General features: G+C 44.5%; 1 protein-coding gene and 1 long non-coding RNA gene across 6 annotated transcripts in view; both read left to right on the top strand.

The window, feature by feature from the left end:
* The first annotated feature begins 526 nt into the window (after nucleotides 1-526).
* LOC121685280 lies at nucleotides 527-3,428 on the top strand. The gene is made up of 3 exons (XR_006023318.1): nucleotides 527-644; nucleotides 1,213-1,306; nucleotides 3,087-3,428. It is a non-coding gene; the product is annotated as an uncharacterized LOC121685280 (long non-coding RNA).
* A 4,690-nt stretch (nucleotides 3,429-8,118) lies between these two features.
* The window catches only part of hspa12a (heat shock protein 12A), a 74,369-nt gene continuing 62,065 nt past the window's right edge, over nucleotides 8,119-20,422 (top strand). For all 5 annotated transcript variants that reach the window (XM_042065665.1, XM_042065664.1, XM_042065666.1 and 2 more), the window contains exon 1: nucleotides 8,119-8,469. In XM_042065665.1, coding sequence (XP_041921599.1) covers nucleotides 8,430-8,469 — 40 coding nt within the window. In that variant the 5' untranslated portion in view covers nucleotides 8,119-8,429. The remainder of the gene's footprint in view (nucleotides 8,470-20,422) is intronic.

The raw sequence follows: 20,422 nt of genomic DNA, 5'->3' as shown, positions 1-20,422 counted from the left end.
AAACAGTTCAAAGAGCCTACAGACAGCTGGGGTGCTACTTGGGATCCTAGATAGCAATAGGTTGGTCTACTGGTATCCTAGATAGCAATAGGTTGGTCTACTGGGATCCTAGATAGCAATAGGTTGGTCTGCTGGGATCCTATCTGATAGGTTGCGGTCCACTAGTGGGTTGCTGACCAACGCCCCACCATTTTGCCAGTTGCAGCCCAAAGACTTTCAGATTGGTCTACTGGGATCCTAGATATAAGATTGGTCTACTGGGATCCTAGATAGCAATAGGTTGGTACTTGGGATCCTAGATAGCAATAGATAGCAATAGATTGGTACTTGGGATCCTAGATAGCAATAGATTGGTCTACTGGAGCCAGCTTTCATATGCCCCAACATTCCAGACCAGTTATTTTCAGACAAAAGTTGACCTGTTTAAGTTTTTCCGCAAACCTTTTTTCCACTCAGCAACAATGTCTGTCTAAATGCATATATGAAAAAAGTGGACCATGATGTTGAGAAACTTTTTCAGAGCACCGTGACAACAACTCACTCCAACCTGACTGCAGGAGAAAAGCGGGCATACCAGTGGCTGAAAACGAATGATGATCTAGTTATCCAAGCAGCTGACAAAGGAGGAGCGACTGTTGTTTGGGGTATGGAACAGTACATTTATGAAGCTCTAAGACAGCTAAATGACCAACACTACTATGCCCCCCTTCAATCCAACCCTATCATTTCAATTACTAATGAACTGAAGAATTTGTTAGATGAGGCTTTGAAAAGAAATTGGATAACTACTAATGAATTGAATTTCCTTCTCCCAAAGGAGCCTCGACTGGCCACTTTTTACTTGCTGCCAAAGATACATAAGTGTCTCGAAACACCACCAGGCAGGCCTATCATTAGTGGCATTGACAGCATTACTGAGCCAGTGTCTAAGTATATTGACTTTTTTATTAAACCTTTAACCAGCTCCCTTAAGGCACACCTTCAAGACACCACTGATGTATTGAAGAAACTGGAAGAAATTAAAAAAGTGAACAATGCTTTCCTGGTAACTATGGATGTTGAGACTCTGTATAGTAACATTGCACATGAAGAGGGCTTAGAAGCCCTAAGACACTTTCTTCAACAAAGGCCTATAATGCTGACTGCCCCCCTACAGATTTCTTAGTGGACCTAACAAACTGGACTTTAAGAAATAACATCTTTCTATTCCAGGACAAGCTCTATCGGCAAATCAAAGGCACTGCTATGGGCATGCACCCTATGCACCCAACTATGCTGGACTGTATTTGGGTCTGTGGGAAGAGAGGTACATTTACAGCCACATCAATCCCTTCAAACATTTAATAAAATGGTATGGGAGATATATCGACGACCTCTGTTTTATCTTTTCTGGGCCTGAAGATAAACTCGTTGCATTCCACCACTACCTGAACTCCACTAACTCCAACATCAGACTCAGTCTGGAATATAGTGCCACAGAAATTAATTTTCTTGATTTGACAATCAGCATTGACACTGATGGCATTTTACACACTACAATTTCCAGAAAAAGCACAGACAGGAACACCATTTTGAGGGCTGACAGTTTCTATCCTAAAAGTCTGATAACTAATATCCCATACGGCCAGTTTCAAAGACTGAGAAGGATATGTGATGAAGATGGGGACTTGAGCACCAGGCTGATGATATGTTTCACAGATTCAAACAAAGAGGCTATGAAAATAAAGTTTTAGAGACGGCCTTGACTAAAACAAAATCTCTAAAGCAGGGCTCTACACTAACATTTTTTTCCAGGAGCACTTGTGCGCCCAAGTTAAAAAATTTAGGAGCACAGACAAAAATTTGGGGTCACAGTCACTTCTGTACTTAACTTACACATCTAACATTACACTGCAGCTAACAGTTAAACATGCCAGTGCACCAATTGCGAATATTAAGAATGACTGACAACATTTAGGCTACAGGAAACAGGATTTTAAAGATCAATGCCTACTTTATTTTCAGTCTGTTCTATTTTCCTACATTTTGTTAATGTAAAATAATATAATACATTGCCATATTTGCATTTAGCCTGTATATCAAGTATCCTGCCAAATGTAGGCTAATTTATTTATTTGTGAATCCATCTGTAGCTATTCCAAATATGCCCATGGTGACCTATCTGACTGCATACTGCCTAATACTAGCCTACTACTAAAAACAGTCAATTTTCTCTTCCACAAAACCCAACATAGGCTATCAAAGATATATATATATATTTTATCCTTTTATTATTTATTTTTTAAATATCTGCATTGATGGGGGCAGTAGGTAAACGTTAGGCCTACTTTCGTTTTTCACTTCAGCTTGTATTCGGTGTAAACAGACAAGCATGCGTGGAAGCCTGGAGTTGTCAGTAGCGTTCTACCTTTGAATAAAATGGGAGTATTACGGGAGGCTACTTTTGTGCCTGTTCGCTACAGCTATATTTTGCATAATGCAGCCAATACGTCAACTGGGCTAAAAGGCATGTTAGGTTACCTTTCCTTCTCTCACTGCATTCTCAGAATTTCATTCTGTTCTTCCTATATCCGATGAATTCGGTGGATAGAAGAACTAATTTTTTCAATCTTTGCATCTTGGCTGGCTAGTCTAACTTTCCGCTTTTTCTGCGCGCTCTTGGATTTGATAGAAGCGACTACTAGCGAGTCACAACGCGAAACTGCTAACGTTGATGGGAGGTGTAGTTTTTATGCTGCATTCGCGACGTGATTCTATGGTTTGCACATGTTTCTCGATGTTGCGGTGTATTTTGTAGACAAACATTGACATGGTTAGAAGTCATTCGCACCAGTGCGCCTAAATATTTTTTTGCACTCGCATGCCATCATTTTTACTCGCATGTGCGAGTGAAATGGGCGCACTGTAGAGCCCTGCTCTAAAGAGAAAACAACTGATGTCAAAGAGAACATGATTGAAATCACAACACGACACTAGAACATTTTTCTCTACACAATACAGCAACATGGCCTATAAAGTTAAAAATATAATCACACAAAACTGGAACATATTATTGAGCGATGACACCCTCTCCTCATTGTTTGCAGAACCTCCAAATGTCTCCTTTCGAAGGGCACCAACACTCAAAGACAGTTTGGTCAAAAGCCACTTACCAGCTGAGAAACCCAAGCTATACTTCCCTAAGCCAAAAGGCACCTACAGGTGTGGTGGCTGCAATCATTGTGATAACATTAAGAGGGAGGACAAGTTTGTGGATGTTTTTACACAGAGAGTCTTTTATTGTCGTGACTTTGCCAACTGTAACTCAACATTTGTGGTGTATAGATTGGAATGTGAATGTGGATGTTTTTATGTGGGCCGCACCAAACGAAAATTGCGTCAAAGACTGGCTGAACATAAGAATGCTATCAAAACGCAGAATCCCAACTATCCAAAGATGCTGGCCATACTAACCACATGACTCTAAAAACCATGGCTATTGAAATAATTACAAAAAGCACCAGGGGGGGAGACAGACTGAAACGGCTCTTACAGAGGGAAACTTTTTGGATCCATACATTGAGGGCCACATCCTATCCTGGACTAAATGAGGAAATTGACTTTTCTCCTTTTCTATGAAGTACCCCTTGTTTGCCTACTGTCTTATTTTTAAGTCTGTAATGTTATATCATGGACTGCCTTATATGTGATACTGCTACTGAATGTAATGACTCTTAATGAACATTGCCATAGTCTTCTAATATTTAAAGGCTACACTATGTTTACCTGTTTGCCTGTGCCCAGGCACCTATAGTTGTCTGTATCCAGGCACTTTGCCATTAGGACTTAGGACTTGGCCTCTCTCAATGCATTTTTGAAACTGAGAGTTTATCTGGGTCCTATTAGATAGTAGACAGTTCTGTTATTTTCTGTTATTATTTGTTATTGCATATTGTCTATTGTGCAAAATGGTGATGGGACTTTTATGTTTCAAAAGCATTTCACAATGCACTGATTCTGATTGGCCATTCCACTTTGTCACATGACCAGGGTTGGGTCAGATTACTTTGAAATGTAATCCATTACTGACTACAAATTACATGGTAATTTTTGTAATCAGTAACGTAATCAGTTGGATTACCAAAAACATGTAACGTAATCTGATTACTTTAGGATTACTTTTAGATTACTTCAATAAATATGCCCATTAAGTAAAAGACACCAACACAGAATTGATGAAAGAATTCTCATTCTATTTTTCTCCACTCTTCTCCAAACATGCATAACTCAGCTTAACCTTTATAAGGGCACAGCTGGACAAAGAATTTAGCTTTCGCTTTTTTTGACCCAGGGACATGGCCTGAGATAAAGAAGGGAATAGGGGAAAGGGAAGCATTAAACCCAAATCACACCATGTCCATTTCAATTATTATTTTGGGATGTTTTTCAACCAGGGGGACCTGGTGACTTTCTTAAAGTAAACAGTAACACTAAAACAAGAGGCTACATTAAGATTAGGAGGAAAAGATCAGGCAGTGTGCCAAGAGACCTGCCCCAATAGTATGTAAGTTAGTAAGTAAGTATATCTTTTGATCCTGTGAGGGACATTTGGTCTCTGCATTTACCCCAATCCGTGAATTAGTGAAGTCGAACCGGCAAGCCCAAAGGCCGAAGCCCTAACCAGTAGGCCATGGCTGCCCCAAAAGGCAGCATTTGAACATTAGACCACACAATGATCCAAAACATACAGCCAAACAAGGCAAGGAATGGTTAACAGAGAACAATATCAACATTTTAGAGCGTACCTCAATCTGTCAAAAAAGTGAGCACAAGGCCAAAGTGATGGCAAATAATTGTTCCTGCCTCAGAAACCAGATTGCTGCTAAAAAGGCGCAGTCTACGATCGTTGTGGAGACATGAAGAGGCTTGGTGGGTATTATGAACCATTTTGAGAGCTGTGGTGGCAAATAAAGATGTTTCCAGTGATTGTTTAAAAAGGGTATGATTAATTTTTTTTAAATGATAAAAACACTTTTTTTATTCCATGTTTTTACCACATTGTCTTGTAACCTTTTGGCATGTGCAAGTGTAATTTTAAGTAAGAACAAACATATTGGTCAAGAGAAAATCAATATTTGCCTGGGGTGTAAATATTTTTGTTCTTAACTATATTTAAAAAAGTCTAAAAAGTGAAAGTCTTGTCAAATAAAAAGATTTACACCACCCACCTCACCCGCAAGGCGACCACAATTGTGAGTGATGCAAGTCACCCCGCTCACAATCTGTTTGATCTACTGCCCTCTGGGAAGAGGTACAGAAGCCTGCGCTCCCGCACTACCAGACTCACCAACAGCTTCATACACCAAGCTGTAAGGATGCTGAACTCTCTCCCTCCTCTCCCCTCTCCACCCTCAGCTACATAACATCCTGGACATTGGACCCACAATGGCCGCCCGCACTACTCCACTTGCACACTTGCACACTTGTACACTTTACAACTTGGTGTTGTTGTCCTGAAAACACAACACTTCTGCTGCTCTTACATAACTTGCACCACTATGCCACTTTCTTTATTACTTAGGTCAAACAGAACTACCCAAGCCTTTTATTGGCCTGACTTTGCACTAGTATTTTATTGACTGTCCATGCACAATTTCAACCAAATTTTGCTGCTCTTATTTTTTCATTATTATATGTGCCCTCTTATTTACTTATTTACTTACTTTTTTTGTTTACTTGAATGTTATGTTTGTCTGTGGACTTAAATTGGTAAAATGTCTTGTCTTCACCGTGGGATAGTGAGAAACGTAATTTCGATCTCTTTGTATGTCTGGAACATGTGAAGAAATTGACAATAAAGCTGACTTTGACTTTGACTTTGACTTTGACTTTGATATCTAGGCTATCATAAAAAAGTTGGATTGTTTGCATGATAAAATGTAATCAGGTAATCCCCAACAATGTAACTGTAATCTGATTACACATTTTTTTTATTGTAATCTGGGTTGATTATAGTTACTTGATTTTTGTAATCTGATTACGTAATCCAGATTACATGTAATCCGTTACTACCCAACCCTGCACCTTTGTAAGAAGTAACAAAGTTTGCCATGATGAAGACTGATTTGCAGTCGAAACGTGTAGGCATTATCCCTTAAAATAAAGGATTTTTAACTTTTTTCATCAACATCAGTGTGCCTTGGATTTTTAAGACTACCACCTTCAACAAGGAACCTATGGGACCTTCACACTTTGGGGATAGTCACAAGCTAAAAATTGAAGTTCTCATGTCCTTTCTGATGAGCACCTGATGTTTTCTTCAAACAACTGACCCAACACAGCACTCTCCTTGTCTTCAATTTTGAAAGCTTTTAGATGTTTCTGTAAAGAAATGATTGGTATTAACTCTGATCCAATATCGTGTGGATTTTGCTTGCTCTGCATGGTTTTCTGGGTTAACTGTAAAACTTGAAAAAACAAATTCCAAGTGCTCCAAAACAATGTAATTCGGTACCTGTTAAATGCCCCCCCCCCCCCACCCCCCCGTATTCATATTGGTAGGGAGGAGTTTAATAGAGCTGGTCTACTACCTGTACATCTAAGAGTAGAACAACTTAAGCTAAATCATATTGTTAATGGTCATGCCCCCAAATATTTGTGCTCTAATGTAACCATGGTCCACATGCAGCATAGTTATAACACTAGAGTCAGCATTCTCTCCTGCATAGTTCCTAGAGCTAATAATGCAGTTAAAAATTCTTTCTTTTACACTGGTATCAAGGCATGGAATAGTTTGCCTACTGCTACTAAACTCCTATCATCACGAGGGATTTTTAAAAGACAGGTCAAGCATCTTTTATGGATTAAGGTAAATATTCATTGATGAATTGGATAGATTAATACGCATTTTTGTTCCTTTTTATTTGGTTTCATGGGATGTTTTTTTGTTGTCCTTTTTTCCGCTCCTAATACTGTTTAGACTTTTTAGGTTGTTGTTTCTCCTCTTTTTCGCTCCAAATACAGTTTGTCTGTGTCTTGTCTATTTGTTTCCTGTCTGTAACATCTGTGTGTAACACCTAGGACCATGCTGGACATAAGTATGTTACTTTACCATGTCATCCTTTGGATTACTGTTTTATCGTCTTAGATCCAGAAATAAATCAAATCAAAACAAATCAGTTATACGTCTTCCTTTATTTTAATAGCATTTAAAGTGTTTTGCTTAATATCACAAGTTACATAAATGAAAGGTGCTGATGGTCCAGAAGCAGGGATGGATTATTGAACGGGCCTACCGGGCCCAAGCCCAAGGGCTCAGGGGGCCCTGAAGCTCAAGCCTCTGTGTGAAGTCACTACTATATTCTCCACCCCTGATATCTGAATGGGCCCCACTATGTGTAATAATCATGCTTTGTAATTGGCATCTTTTTTTCCCAGCAACATTCCTTAAATCTGTTGATGGTTATGTCTATTTGTAAGTCTCAATCTGTCAATTTCTTTCCCCAAAACTTGCCAGAACTCATCATTTAAGGGGTTGTTTTTCTTTTGGGGTGGCATGCCCCCGGGACCCCACTAGAATTGCTGAGTTACCATCCTGAAGTAAGCAGGGGGCCCCTTTTTATGTCTGTGCCCAGGGGCCCAGTGGCTCATAATCCGTCCATGTCCAGAAGCAGGCGGTCTGGTGGTCAGATATCTGCAAATCTGATTTTACTATTTGTGATGGAACAAAGCAATCACAAATTATTTTTAGTCTCATAAATGAGTGAAGAGCTTTATCCAAATACTCTTTCAAATGCCCATATGAAATTCCATCAGGTGTATAAACAACAGTTGATGTGATGGTGATGTGTCTCTAACAAGTCCATGGTTTTGTACCGTGAAAGGATATCATTCTGTAGGCTAGTCTTTTAAAGTCGTCCTTGGCATGATAAGGCCGGTTTAAAAAAAAAAAACGTTTTCCAAGGTGAGCGACCTTCTGTCGAGTGCGCACCAAAAGCTGCGGTGTGATGTTCAGCGATAACCCACTGCAACACTTCGCGGGGCGCATGCTGTGGAATGAGAAACATTCCGCGCCAGAACAGCCTCGAGGGGAGGGGCCGGGCCGGGAGGACCAACAGTCGGAAAGTAGCAAAGTCGACTTCCTTTCCTGAGAGGTGTCGACCGGCCGAAACCGCGAAGAAGCGCCCAGACTGTGTGGCTCAATCCTCCACGCCGTCATTTAAATGTCTAATTAAGTGCGCCATCCGCAGCAAGGCCGTTGAAGCTAGAGTGGGTTTAGTGACGAGAGTGAGGAGGAGGGAGAGGAGAAGAGCAGCTGAAGTGCGCGTTTCTTCTGAAAAAGAGCTAATGATTCCTGCAGGAAAGTGAACAAGGACGTTTCTTCTCGTAGGGATTACATGGTGTAGCGGTCTCGCGACCTAGGAAAAAACAGAAATCATAGTTTCTGTTTGATGACCGAAAGAAAATCGGCGAAAGACACAATAATATCAGGTAACGTTATAGACCATTTTTGCATTCTCTGTAAGTGCTCTGACCTGTAATGATTTAATTGCTGCAGCAGAGCGCAGTAGGCTATACTTAGTTGGCCAAATATCTTATGCAGTGCGCAGGATACCGTTAAGCGAACGATTTTTCGCTGAGAATAAGGAGTGGCTTTTATCCACTCTATTTCGTAGGATGAAATGCGTCTCTCGGACATTCAGTTCAATACTCAACAAGTAAACATGACCGGCCTGTGTAGACTACATTATTCCTGGAAAGTGAATACTAGTTAAGAGTTCGAGACCATGGCCACTGCCGCAATGGCTTGTCGCTCTGCACCTTGGACATTATATTAATCTATATGAGGCACGATGCGCTGCTACATGGCAGGTATCTGTCTTTTTGGCGTTTTGGGGTAGCTGCTGAAGGCGTGTTTATCGGGGGGTTTCTGATTAATGCGTAGACGGGACGGTCGAGTTTCACAGCGATGCTGGCGATGCAGAGTTGGGTCACGTGGTACGCCTCTAGGGAGCTTTGACTCAATGCAGCAAAAGTCTGCACGCCTCATCATTCCAGGTGAGGTGGACCTGGAACGCAGCACTGGCCACATTGCACAAGAGGTTCAGGTTGTACACGCTACCAATACACTACGCATTTGTGCATTTATACCCACAAGGAGCGACCTTTTTAGAGCCAACTGGCCGCCCTGATGACATTGGTGTGTTGCTGCTACTGATATTTTTTCCTAGGGAGTTAAAACGGAAATGAACGTGTCGTTATTATTTTCAACAATCGTAAGCTATTTCAGTGACATTGAAACTCCGAGTAATGGTAAAGGATGGACGGCCACTGTCCTTTTGAAGGGCGGTTGAGCCTCTGACGGCTGCTGTGATGCAATACGGGAGGAGCATCGCATCTCGCTCTTGATGCAGCTTTCAGCATGCTAAATTGTGCCCACCCAGACAGATGGAAGCGATTAAATGCTGAATCGAGTCCACGCTGGGCCATTTCAGTTAGCGCGAATATCTCAGCACCACCTTCCGCGTTTTTATCAGAAACGCAAACGGGCACGTCGTGAAAATCACCACGCTGCCAAAGTGCTTGTAGGCTGACACATGAGTGAAACGGCCCAGGATGTGCCGTCTGGATGTTGTCCAACATAAAAAGGTGACACGTACTTGTTAATGGAGTTGTCGTGCAGTATTTGCATAGCATTGTTTAACCTGCGAACACGTCCTGCAGACCATTTGCTATCTGCGTCCTGGACTGTAGACTATCTCTCCACTTCTATTAGCTGTGCTGTATCCCCACGGTAAATGGTGACAAAATAGAAATGCGGCGGAGAGACGTGTCATTAGTAGCTGCGCTTGTTTTCTCCAGTGTCCTGTACAGTACGTCCATCTCGTCCCCGCAGTGGCTCTTTGGGCAGAGACACACAAAGAGGCCTTTGTCTGGACGAGCAGACCGAGCAGGGTGCTGCGCTGCGCCCCAGACCTAAGTCACGCAGCCTAGCGCAGGATAAAAGGGCTGTTATTTCCTGATTGAGGATCAGCGAGGCGAGAGAAGCTCATTAAAGTCCTGAATTTGCATCCAGGCATTTCACACTTCTTATCCACTTTCCTCGTAGGTGTTGCAACGTGTTCCCCTTAGGTACACGTCAATTCTCAAACTGTAGACTACTTGGAAGGCCTAGTCCTTTTGGAATAGCCAGACCAGCTGTTATTGTGTATTCCTCAAATGTCTAGAGATAACCTCCCTCCCCCAAGGTAATCACCTAGGGAGCACACAGAGCGCTAAACACATGAAACAAATGTGCTGCCAATATCATGTGTAATTAGCAGTTTAAAACATTGGGCTATGGCTTCCCTCTCAGTATCAGCTGAGGTAGCCTGTAGTTTTCTCATGTGCCTCAGCCCAAAAGAAATGAGGGTGATACTGCGAAGAGAGGTGATTGGCTTACCCTGGTCCTGTGGGAGTGGCCACTTATCTCCAGAAGAACGCTTTACTGTATACGTATTGCTTTTGAAGTTTCATAATGTTTTGAGATCAGCGGTAACTCCCCAAGTTACCTGGGAGAGCCAGTCACTCTCTGTAGTTTACCCTTCTGCCGTGGAGGTGTGGTGAACTGATAGCGTCGTCACCTGCCTGGCAGTCTAGCAGTGAAGTGCTGATACAGCAGACCATGGCACATCTTGGTTGTTCACGACGACACTATGCAAAAGCGTTCTTGTTTTGAAGGTATTTTTGGAATAAACTTTCAACTTTCTGTCTAAAAAGATAACAGTGCAGCTCTGATGCAGGCCTGTGAAAAGTCTCCTCTTCAGCGCTGCCACATGCTGATTGGCCCGGCTCTTCAGCGCTGCCACATGCTGATTGGCCTAGCTCCAATCCTCTCCCGAAGCATTATCTTAAACATCTGTAATACTGTGTGTCTACTCGTGCTTATATGGAAACAAAGTATCCCTTGCATCACACAGGCGTTAGTTCTTGAGGATTACAGAACCAGCATCGCTCTTGTTAATGTCATTAGATACGTTGTGGATTCCCCGAATCTCACAGGTGAGATGTGGAGCACAGCTGGGCTGCATCTCTATAATGTGTAGTGCTTAATGGATGAGAAAAAATGGTGTTGTTGTTATGTTGTGTGGTATGCTTTTGTGCTGTGAGATGTTGTGTTGAACTTGTGCTATTGTGTTATGCCGTGCTGTGCTGTGTGCTGTGCTGTGCTGTATTGTGTGCTGTGCTGTGCTGTGCTGTGTGCTGTGCTGTGCTGTGTGCTGTGCTGTGCTGTGTGCTGTGCTGTGCTGTATTGTGTGTTGTGCTGTATTCTGTGCTGTGCTGTATTGTGTGCTGTGCTGTGCTGTGTTGTGTGCTGTATTGTGTGCTGTGCTGTGTTGTGCTGTGCTGTATTGTGTGCTGTGCTGTGCTGTGCTGTGTTGTGTGCTGTATTGTGCTGTGCTGTATTGTGTGCTGTGCTGTGATGTGTTGTGTGCTGTATTGTGCTGTGCTGTATTGTGTGCTGTGCTGTGCTGTATTGTGTGCTGTGCTGTATTGTGTGCTGTGCTGTGCTGTGCTGTGTTGTGTGCTGTGCTGTGGCTGAGTGCTGAGCAGTGGAGAAGAGCTGGCTGCCCTGGTGGAGGTGATGCAGTGTAGCGTGTGATGACAGCAGCTCCTGCCCACACCCAGCGCTCCCTCTGGGGCAGACCCATGCACCTCCCTCTGCTCCTCTGGGGCAGACCCATGACCCATCTCCTCTCCTCTCCTCTCTGCTCTGCTTAGCTGGGCTCCACTGCACTGTAATGGAGTCAGACTGGATGTGGGCCAGAACCCACCATTTACCAATTAGGGCTCCATACACCCCCACCCCACCCAACCACCTTCTGTCCCTTCTGTGTAAGCAGCCTGTATGTATGTATGTATGTATGTATGTGTACATGTATGTATGTATGTATGTATGTACAGTATGTACGCATGTATGTGTGTATGTATGTGTGTGTGTATGTATGTATGTATGTATGTATGTATGTATGTATGCACATATGCACGCATGTCCCTATGTGTTACACAAGCAGCCTCGTGTGCAGCTGAGGATCTGTCTGTAGTAGGTGTGGTCAGGCGTGCTCAGCTGCAGGTCCATCTGGAATAGGTGTGGTCAGGCAGTCAGCAGCATCGTGGTCGCTGTCCAATCTATCGATCCATGCGTCTCTATGCCTCTGCCTATCTCTCACTCTCTCACACACATACACTCACATACACACACACACACACACACACGTCTCTATGGGGACTCTCCCTCTCTCTCACTCTTTCACTCACTCTCTCTCTCTTTCTCTCTCTCTCACACACATACACACACACACACACACACACACACACACAATTTATTGTTCTTTCTCCCTCCTTTATCTCCCTCCTGCTTCTCTATCTTTCCCTGTCCCTCCCTGTCTGCTTGCCTCATTCTCAGGTCCTGTCTTTGCTCTCTTGTGTGTGTGTGTGTGTGTGTGTGTGTGTGTGTGTTTGTGTTTGTGTTTGTGTGTTGTGTGTTCATCAAACATCAATCACTTGTGTTCTCAGTGACTTATCCCCCCCATCAGAGACTCCTGTCAGATGTGTGTGAGTGGTGTGAGCTGTCCAATTGAAAGGTTGACAGCCAATCACATTTCTGGACTCGGGGAACTAGCCAGTAAGAGTGTTTGACCACAGGCCAGGCCTGCCCTCTTCTCCACTGTAAACAGCACTCTTTTACTTTCACTTTGGATGGTAATGACCAGTGACCATATATAGCCACTGGTAATGACCCCAGCAGAATGCCCCCTTCAAGTGTTGAAATCACAGACCATTCCAGATCTGTGGGGTAGAATGGAGAGAATCACTAGCCCGGGTTTTCCCATGCTGTCTTGCACACGATGAGGTCTGGCGTTAGCCAGGCTAGAGAATCACTGGAAACCATGACAGGAACTATAAGGAACGAAAGCTATCATTTGGTCTCAGGTTGGCTCAGACATTTGAAAGGTCCAAAACTGAAACGTTACACCTATACATTTTATATATTGTGCATGAATACATGCATGAGCAAAAACAACAAGTTCCACACAAACAAGTAGGGATGCACGATATATTGGCGGCCGATATATTATTAGCCGATAAGTGAAAAAATGAAAATATTATTATCGGTCCGATAACAGAATTCTGGCCGATAATTTGCGCCGATATTTTTTAAGTCCTAATTTAGGCCTACGTAAGGTCCGTCCTGCTACACTGAGCTACTTGAGCTTGGTTGGCTATACTTTTTCCTCAATATAATGTTAGCGGTGTGAATGTATTTCACCACTCTAACAAAATCTGTGGATATGCGTTCATTTGGGAATCTGTGCATCTCAAAATCCTCTCGTGAATGATCCGCCATTTAACCTTAACAGAGCGGAGCTCAGCCCTATCTAGAGCCGTCTTGTGCTGGTGTGTTTGCACTTTACCGCGCTGGTCGGGGGAAACAAATAAACAAACTCGTTAGTGGGACGAGTACATAAGTAGGCCTAGTTCTAAGTTGTGTTTTAGTATTATATTTAGCTTGGGTTTTGTATTATTACCTAGAAATATGCTAACCATTCGTGCTTCAGTTCCAGACAGGTCATCATAATAAGTTATTAAAACCTTCGGGGCTAACGCCTTTCATTTCTGCTGCAGCAGGTTGTGCGCAACAGAGTAGACGGACATAAGATACAGTCTGAGGAGTTGCAGCTTTATTCAGTTACCCGCAGTTGAAACTAAACCTAAGTTTCCCTCACAAACTCTGATTTGGTCGCTATACTGTAGCTTAATCCCAGCTGAGCCGTTTATGAGTGTTAAGTCCTAAATGAAAACGATTCAAACTCTCTAGCCACTCACTCGCAATTCACTGACGTCAGGTTCACTTAAAGGAGCCACACATACTGTAGGGCTAGGCTACTGTTATGTTGACTGCTGTACTATTGAGGACTATTATGAGTTCTGTCCATCATTTGGTGGTAGGTAAAATTACTGCAATAAAATTATGCTTATTAAATGCTTTCCCCAAATCACTTTTCACATTTTTTTTTCAAGAGTAATATTATCGGTTATCGTATCGGTATCGGCCACAATAAACCAATACATATCGGTTATCGTTATCGGCCCTAAAATTCCATATCGGTGCATCTCTACAAACAAGACATACACATGCCTTTTCACACAAGCAAGACATACACATGCCTTTTCAATACACAATTTTAAAAGAATAAACACACCAAACAAAATCTACATACATGTGAAAATGCATATAGAATATACATAAAGTACATACATACCTTCCTGCCTACCCCCCAACACACACACATACACACAAAGAAAATGCTGTCGCAGGCACAATAAAAACCGTTTCTCAGATGAAATACTGGGGGCCGATGAAGATGCTCCTTTTGTCTAAATCAATACAGCCCTGCTGAAAGAGCCCCCCCACCCCACCCCCCCACACACACACCCTCATCGGAGCACAGAACACACACACACACACACTCATCGGAGCAGAGAACACACACACACACACACACACACTCTTATCGGAGCACAGAACACACTGTTCTCTTCCTCCCTTCTTCAACTTCACATTCACTTCAAGAGGGTTTTAGCTGATTGCCTTCACAGGTCTGCTCATCTCTGATGTGTGTGTGTGTGTGTGTGTGTGTGTGTGTGTGTTGGGTAAAAGTGGTATGGGGATGCAGGGGGTCATCTGTCAGATGAAGAATGGGAGAATGGGAGGGGGAAATTGGGGGTGTGGGGTGTCTGTGTTGGTGGCAATTTGAGGCCATTTGGGAGATTATCTCTGCTAGAGGGAGAGGAGGGAGGGATGGAGAGAGGGAGGGAGGAGGGAGGGAGAGAGATGAAAAAAGAGAGAGGAGGGAGAGAGGAGGGAGGGAGAGAGATGGAGAGAGAGGAGGGAGGGATGGAGAGAGGGAGAGAGGAGGGAGGGAGAGAGATGGAGAGAGAGAGGAGGGAGAGGAGGGAGGGAGAGAGATGGAGAGAGAGGAGGGAGGGATGGAGAGAGGGAGAGAGGAGGGAGGGAGAGAGATGGAGAGAGAGAGAGGAGGGAGAGGAGGGAGGGATGGAGAGAGAGGAGGGAGGGATAGAGAGAGGAGGGAGAGGGAGAGAGAGGAGGGAGGAATGAGAGAGAGGAGGGAGAGATGGAGAGGAAGGACTGAGATGGAGGGAAGAGGGTCTCTGACGATGTCCTCCTCCTCTCTAAGGTCAGAGAGTCCGTCATGCGCCGTAGGAGAGGGATACAGACGGAATATCTGGACTAGTGTCAGCGCGTCCTCCAGGGCACTGTAGACTAACCCCCCCCCCCCCACCCACACACACAGAAACACACAAACACACCAGTTCCCTAGCCAATATCGTGGACTTCAGAAGCAATGATATCAGAGTAGACTTGCTGTGTTTTAAAGTAAAATCATAATATTAGATAAATACATATCTCAATACTTGGCATGTCTGTATTTATACTATTCCAAAAAACATTGTGAAACTCCCAACGTTTTGATTTTCTTTCTCTATCAGACGCCACTGTGCTTTGTCCCATTCCATCTCACAGTTCATGGCCTAAAGTGCAGCAAACTAACAAATTGCACCTCGAATTGTTTTTGCAGACTTTATTATTCAAAGTTACTTGCAAAATATGAGACCAAACATAGCAATGCTGCTGAACTGATGATGATCTAGTACAGTAACTGTATTTATTTCCGCACATTCCTAGATAACGAGGTCACGCTACAGTAACACAAAACACATTTCCCCCAAAACAAACGTCACTGTAGGAAATGGAATCTGAGCGAGGGTCACAGAATAGCACTGCAGGGCCAAGACGGCGGTGATCTACGTGAGGGCTTTATCCTACACCAGTGATCAGTGTGAGGGCTTTATCCTACACCAGTGATCAGTGTGAGGGCTTTATCCTACACCAGTGTGAGGGCTTTATCCTACACCAGTGATCAGTGTGAGGGCTTTATCCTACACCAGTGTGAGGGCTTTACCCTACACCAGTGATCAGTGTGAGGGCTAAATCCTTCATCAGTGATCAGTATGAGGGCCTTATCCTACATCAGTGTGAGGGCTTTATCCTACACCAGTGATCAGTGTGAGGGTTTTATCCTACATCAGTGTGAGGGTTTTATCCTACACCAGTGATCAGTGTGAGGGCTTTATCCTACATCAGTGTGAGGGCTAAATCCTTCATCAGTGATCAGTGTGAGGGCCTTATCCTACATCAGTGTGAGGGCTTTATCCTACACCAGTGATCAGTGTGAGGGTTTTATCCTACACCAGTGATCAGTGTGAGGGCCTTATCCTACATCAGTGTGAGGGCTTTATCCTACACCAGTGATCAGTGTGAGGGTTTTATCCTACATCAGTGTGAGGGCTTTATCCTACATCAGTGTGAGGGCTTTATCCTACATCAGTGATCAGTGTGAGGGCTTTATCCTACACCAGTGTGAGGGCTTTATCCTACATCAGTGTGAGGGCTTTATCCTACACCAGTGATCAGTGTGAGGGTTTTATCCTACATCAGTGTGAGGGTTTTATCCTACATCAGTGTGAGGGCTTTATCCTACATCAGTGATCAGTGTGAGGGCTTTATCCTACACCAGTGTGAGGGCTTTATCCTACATCAGTGTGAGGGCTTTATCCTACACCAGTGATCAGTGTGAGGGTTTTATCCTACATCAGTGTGAGGGTTTTATCCTACATCAGTGTGAGGGCCTTATCCTACATCAGTGTGAGGGCTTTATCCTACACCAGTGATCAGTGTGAGGGCTTTACCCTACATCAGTGTGAGGGCTTTATCCTACACCAGTGATCAGTGTGAGGGTTTTATCCTACATCAGTGTGAGGGCTTTATCCTACATCAGTGTGAGGGCTTTATCCTACATCAGTGGAGACATCTGAGTGCGCTGAAGTGCTTTTCTCCTCCATCAAAACAGGAAGTGTGTGTTTTGCCGCTTTTCAGCGGTGGACTCTTAGACTGAACCCATGCCATCAGTGTGAGTCTGATTTACTAAAGCCACTATGCAGCCTGCATGGCCCAGAGGGTGTGTGTGTGTGTGTTCAGCATCTGCTGAAGGCATTAGGAGGTGACCTGACTAGTGAGGACCAGTGGAATCTCCATCTGGAGACAGGAGGGGCCGTGTGTGGGCCGCGTGTAGGCCAGAACTGGCCCGGAGGCAGCAGGAGGGGCCCAGATGGTGGCCGCGTGTGGGCCAGAACTGGCCCGGAGGCAGCAGGAGGGGCCGTGTGTGGGCCGCATGTAGGCCAGAACTGGCCCGGAGGCAGCAGGAGGGGCCCAGATGGTGGCCGCGTGTGGGCCAGAACTGGTCCTGGTGTGTGGAAGGGCTTGGGCTGTACATTGGGGCAAAACAGCCTAGATATATATATATATGTGTGTGTGTGTGTGTATGACAGAGAGAGAGAGTGTGTTGGTAGGTGTGTGTGTCTGTATATAATTGTGTGTGTGTATGTGTGTGTGTGAGTGAGAGGGAGAGTGTGTATGTGAGTGAGAGGGAGTGTGTGTGTGAGAGGGAGAGTGTGTGTGTGTGAGCGAGGGAAAGTGTGTGTGTGAGAGAGGGAGAGTGTGTGTGTGAGAGAGAGGGAGTGTGTGTGTGTGTAAGAGAGGGAGAGTGTGTGTGTGTGTGAGAGAGGGATAGTGTGTGTGTGAGAGGGAGAGTGTGTGTGAGAGAGGGAGAGTGTGTGAGAGAGGTAGAGTGTGAGAGGGAAAGTGTGTGTGTGTGAGAGAGAGGGAGAGTGTGTGTGTGTGTGTGAGAGAGAGGGAGAGTGTGTGTGAGAGAGGGAGTGTGTGTGTGTGAGAGAGGGAGTGTGTGTGTGTGTGAGAGGGAGAGTGTGTGTGTGAGAGAGAGGGAGAGTGTGTGAAAGGGAGGGAAAAGAGTCCACTGAAGGAGGCTGAGACTGCATGCGTGGAGGCATGACATCATCCCCTCGGAATGGGCCTCTAGTGAGCCTCACTCTGGGACGGTCCTATTGTATGGAGGAGTGAAAAGTGACCTGTGTGTGTGTGACACTGTGTGCATGTGTGTGACACTGTGTGTGAGGGTGTGTGAGACTGTGTGCGTGTGTGTGTGTGAGACTGTGTGTGTGTGAGACTGTGGGGGTGTGTGTGTGTGACACTGTGCGTGTGTGTGTGAGACTGTGGGTGTGTGCGACACTGTGCATGAGGGTGTGTGTGTGTGAGACTATGGAGGAGTGAAAAGAGACCTGTGTGTGTGGGACACTGTGTGGGTGTGTGTGTGAGTCTGTGGGGGTGTGTGTGTGTGTGTGACACTGTGCGTGAGGGTGTTTGTGTGTGTGACACTGTGTGCGTGTATGTGTGTGTGTGTGTGACACTGTGTGTGAGGGTGTGTGTGTGTGTGTGTGTGTGTGTGTGTGTGTGTGTGACACTGTGTGCGTGCATGTGTGTGACTGTAGGTGTGTGTGTGTGTGACACTGTGTGTGAGGATGTGTGTGACACTGTGTGTGTGTGTGACACTGTGTGCGGGTGTGTGTGTGTGAGTGACACTGCGTGCGTGTGCGTGCGGGTGTGTGTGTGTGTGTGACACTGTGGGATGAGCTACTTTCATCTGAAGCGAGTGTATTGTGATTCCTGGGAGTGTATGTGCGAGGCAGCTGTGTTTCATTAGTAAACACACACACACACACACACACACACACACACACACACACACACACACACATGTTAAGATAGCGAGGGCTCTGACTGGGAATGTTTGGCATCTCCATGTGGCTGCATCCCCTCTGTGAGTGTGTGTGTGTGTGAGTGTCTGTGTTAATGTGTGTGTGTCCTCTGCCCCGATACAGAAAGGCGCAGCCCAGCACAGCCCATCTGTGTGTGAGTGTGAGTGTACGTGAGTGTGTGTGTGTGTGAGTGTGTGTGTCCTCTGCCCTGACACAGCCCAGCCCAGCTACAGAGCAGATGCAGACGCCACTCTGTTGATCTGGGAGAGATGTGGCAACACCCAGCTCAGAGCAACACACACTTGAACTGGAATTGAAACACATTTGATTTCACCACCAGGGCAACATCAGTGCTGAGGGAGTGGGTGTGTGTGTGTCTGTCTGTGTCTGTCTGTGTCTGTGCTTATAGGGGAGAGGTCAGTGCTATGTCAGTTCAGCTGTCATACACAGGGTGTGTGTGTGTATGTGTGTGTGTGTGTGTGTGTGAATGGGTGTGTGTGTGTGTGTATGTGTGTATATGTGTATGTATATGTGTGTGTGTGTGTATATATGTGTGTGTGAGTGTATGTGTGCTTGCGCGTGTGCGTGTGAATGTGTGTGTGTGAATGTGTGTGTGTGTGTGTGTATATGTATAGTGTGTGTGTGTGTGTATGTGTGTGTGTGAATGTGTGTGTGTCCCTATGTGCTCTCTGGTCTATGACAGGTTGACAGTTGATGAGGAGTAACCCCTTCTAGTCTGTCATTGTGAGTTGAGTCCAAGGACCACTAAACATAATATACTTGAACTCATAGATCCTCTCAACATCAGATCATCTAAAATGCTTATTTGTTAGGCCGTGGAGATCTTCAGTGAATGTCAGATCATCTCAAACAATCTTTTGTTTTTTATAAGGGTTGCTTTCTGTGCTATAAATGAGTTAACTGCTATCGTGAAAATAGATTTTGGTGAGAATGTTGTGTTAAAGGGACACCAGGCAAGCCTGATGCTTTTTTTCTGATGCGCTCGGTCTGAAGCTCTTTTCCTTTTCTTTGCGTCTTCCGTCAAGGGTTTTCGCTGCTTCTTCGCTGGCTCTGCCATTATACACACGTTTGCAACAATCTCTAGCGTTTCGTTAGCCTGCCTCTGTGCTGTAAACTGATCCTGCTTCGGTCGGCGGGTACGATACACTGAACTTGCAAGCGGGATATTCTTCCTACAGACAGTAGGGGCGGGTGAGAGAGTCTTCATTCGCCCCGTAATGAGTCATTTAACCATATACCGACTTACGAAGATGATTAATTAACACGAAAACGTTGCCTGGTGTCCCTTTAAGAACAGTGAATCTGTTCTGTTAATCTGTCTGATTTTATTAACTGAAGGAGATCTTTGATAGAGTTAAAGGACAAGTTCGATATTTTACACTTAAAGCCCTGTTTTCAGATAGTTTATGATTAAATAGAACGTTTAAGATTTAAATTTAGACACATGCTTTTGTCCTGAGAATTTTCGGTTTCTGTGGTAGCGCCCCCCCTCCTCCACAACACTGCATAGGTGCACTGGAACAATCTTTCTAAAACGCATTAAACTTTCGGTTACAAAGACGCGAAATTCACCGAGTGGTCAAGTGTGTTCACTGATATGCTCACACAAAAATCGCTGCAAAAGATTCTTTCCAAAAGGTTTTATCGTAGGCTACGCTATCCAAATTATTGTCACGTCCAACCATGG

This window comes from Alosa sapidissima, chromosome 16 (assembly GCF_018492685.1).
Source record: "Alosa sapidissima isolate fAloSap1 chromosome 16, fAloSap1.pri, whole genome shotgun sequence".
In the NCBI taxonomy this organism is placed as follows: Eukaryota; Metazoa; Chordata; class Actinopteri; order Clupeiformes; family Clupeidae; genus Alosa; species Alosa sapidissima.
Note: the sequence above shows the minus strand (reverse complement) of the source record. Positions and strands in the feature narration are given on the sequence as shown.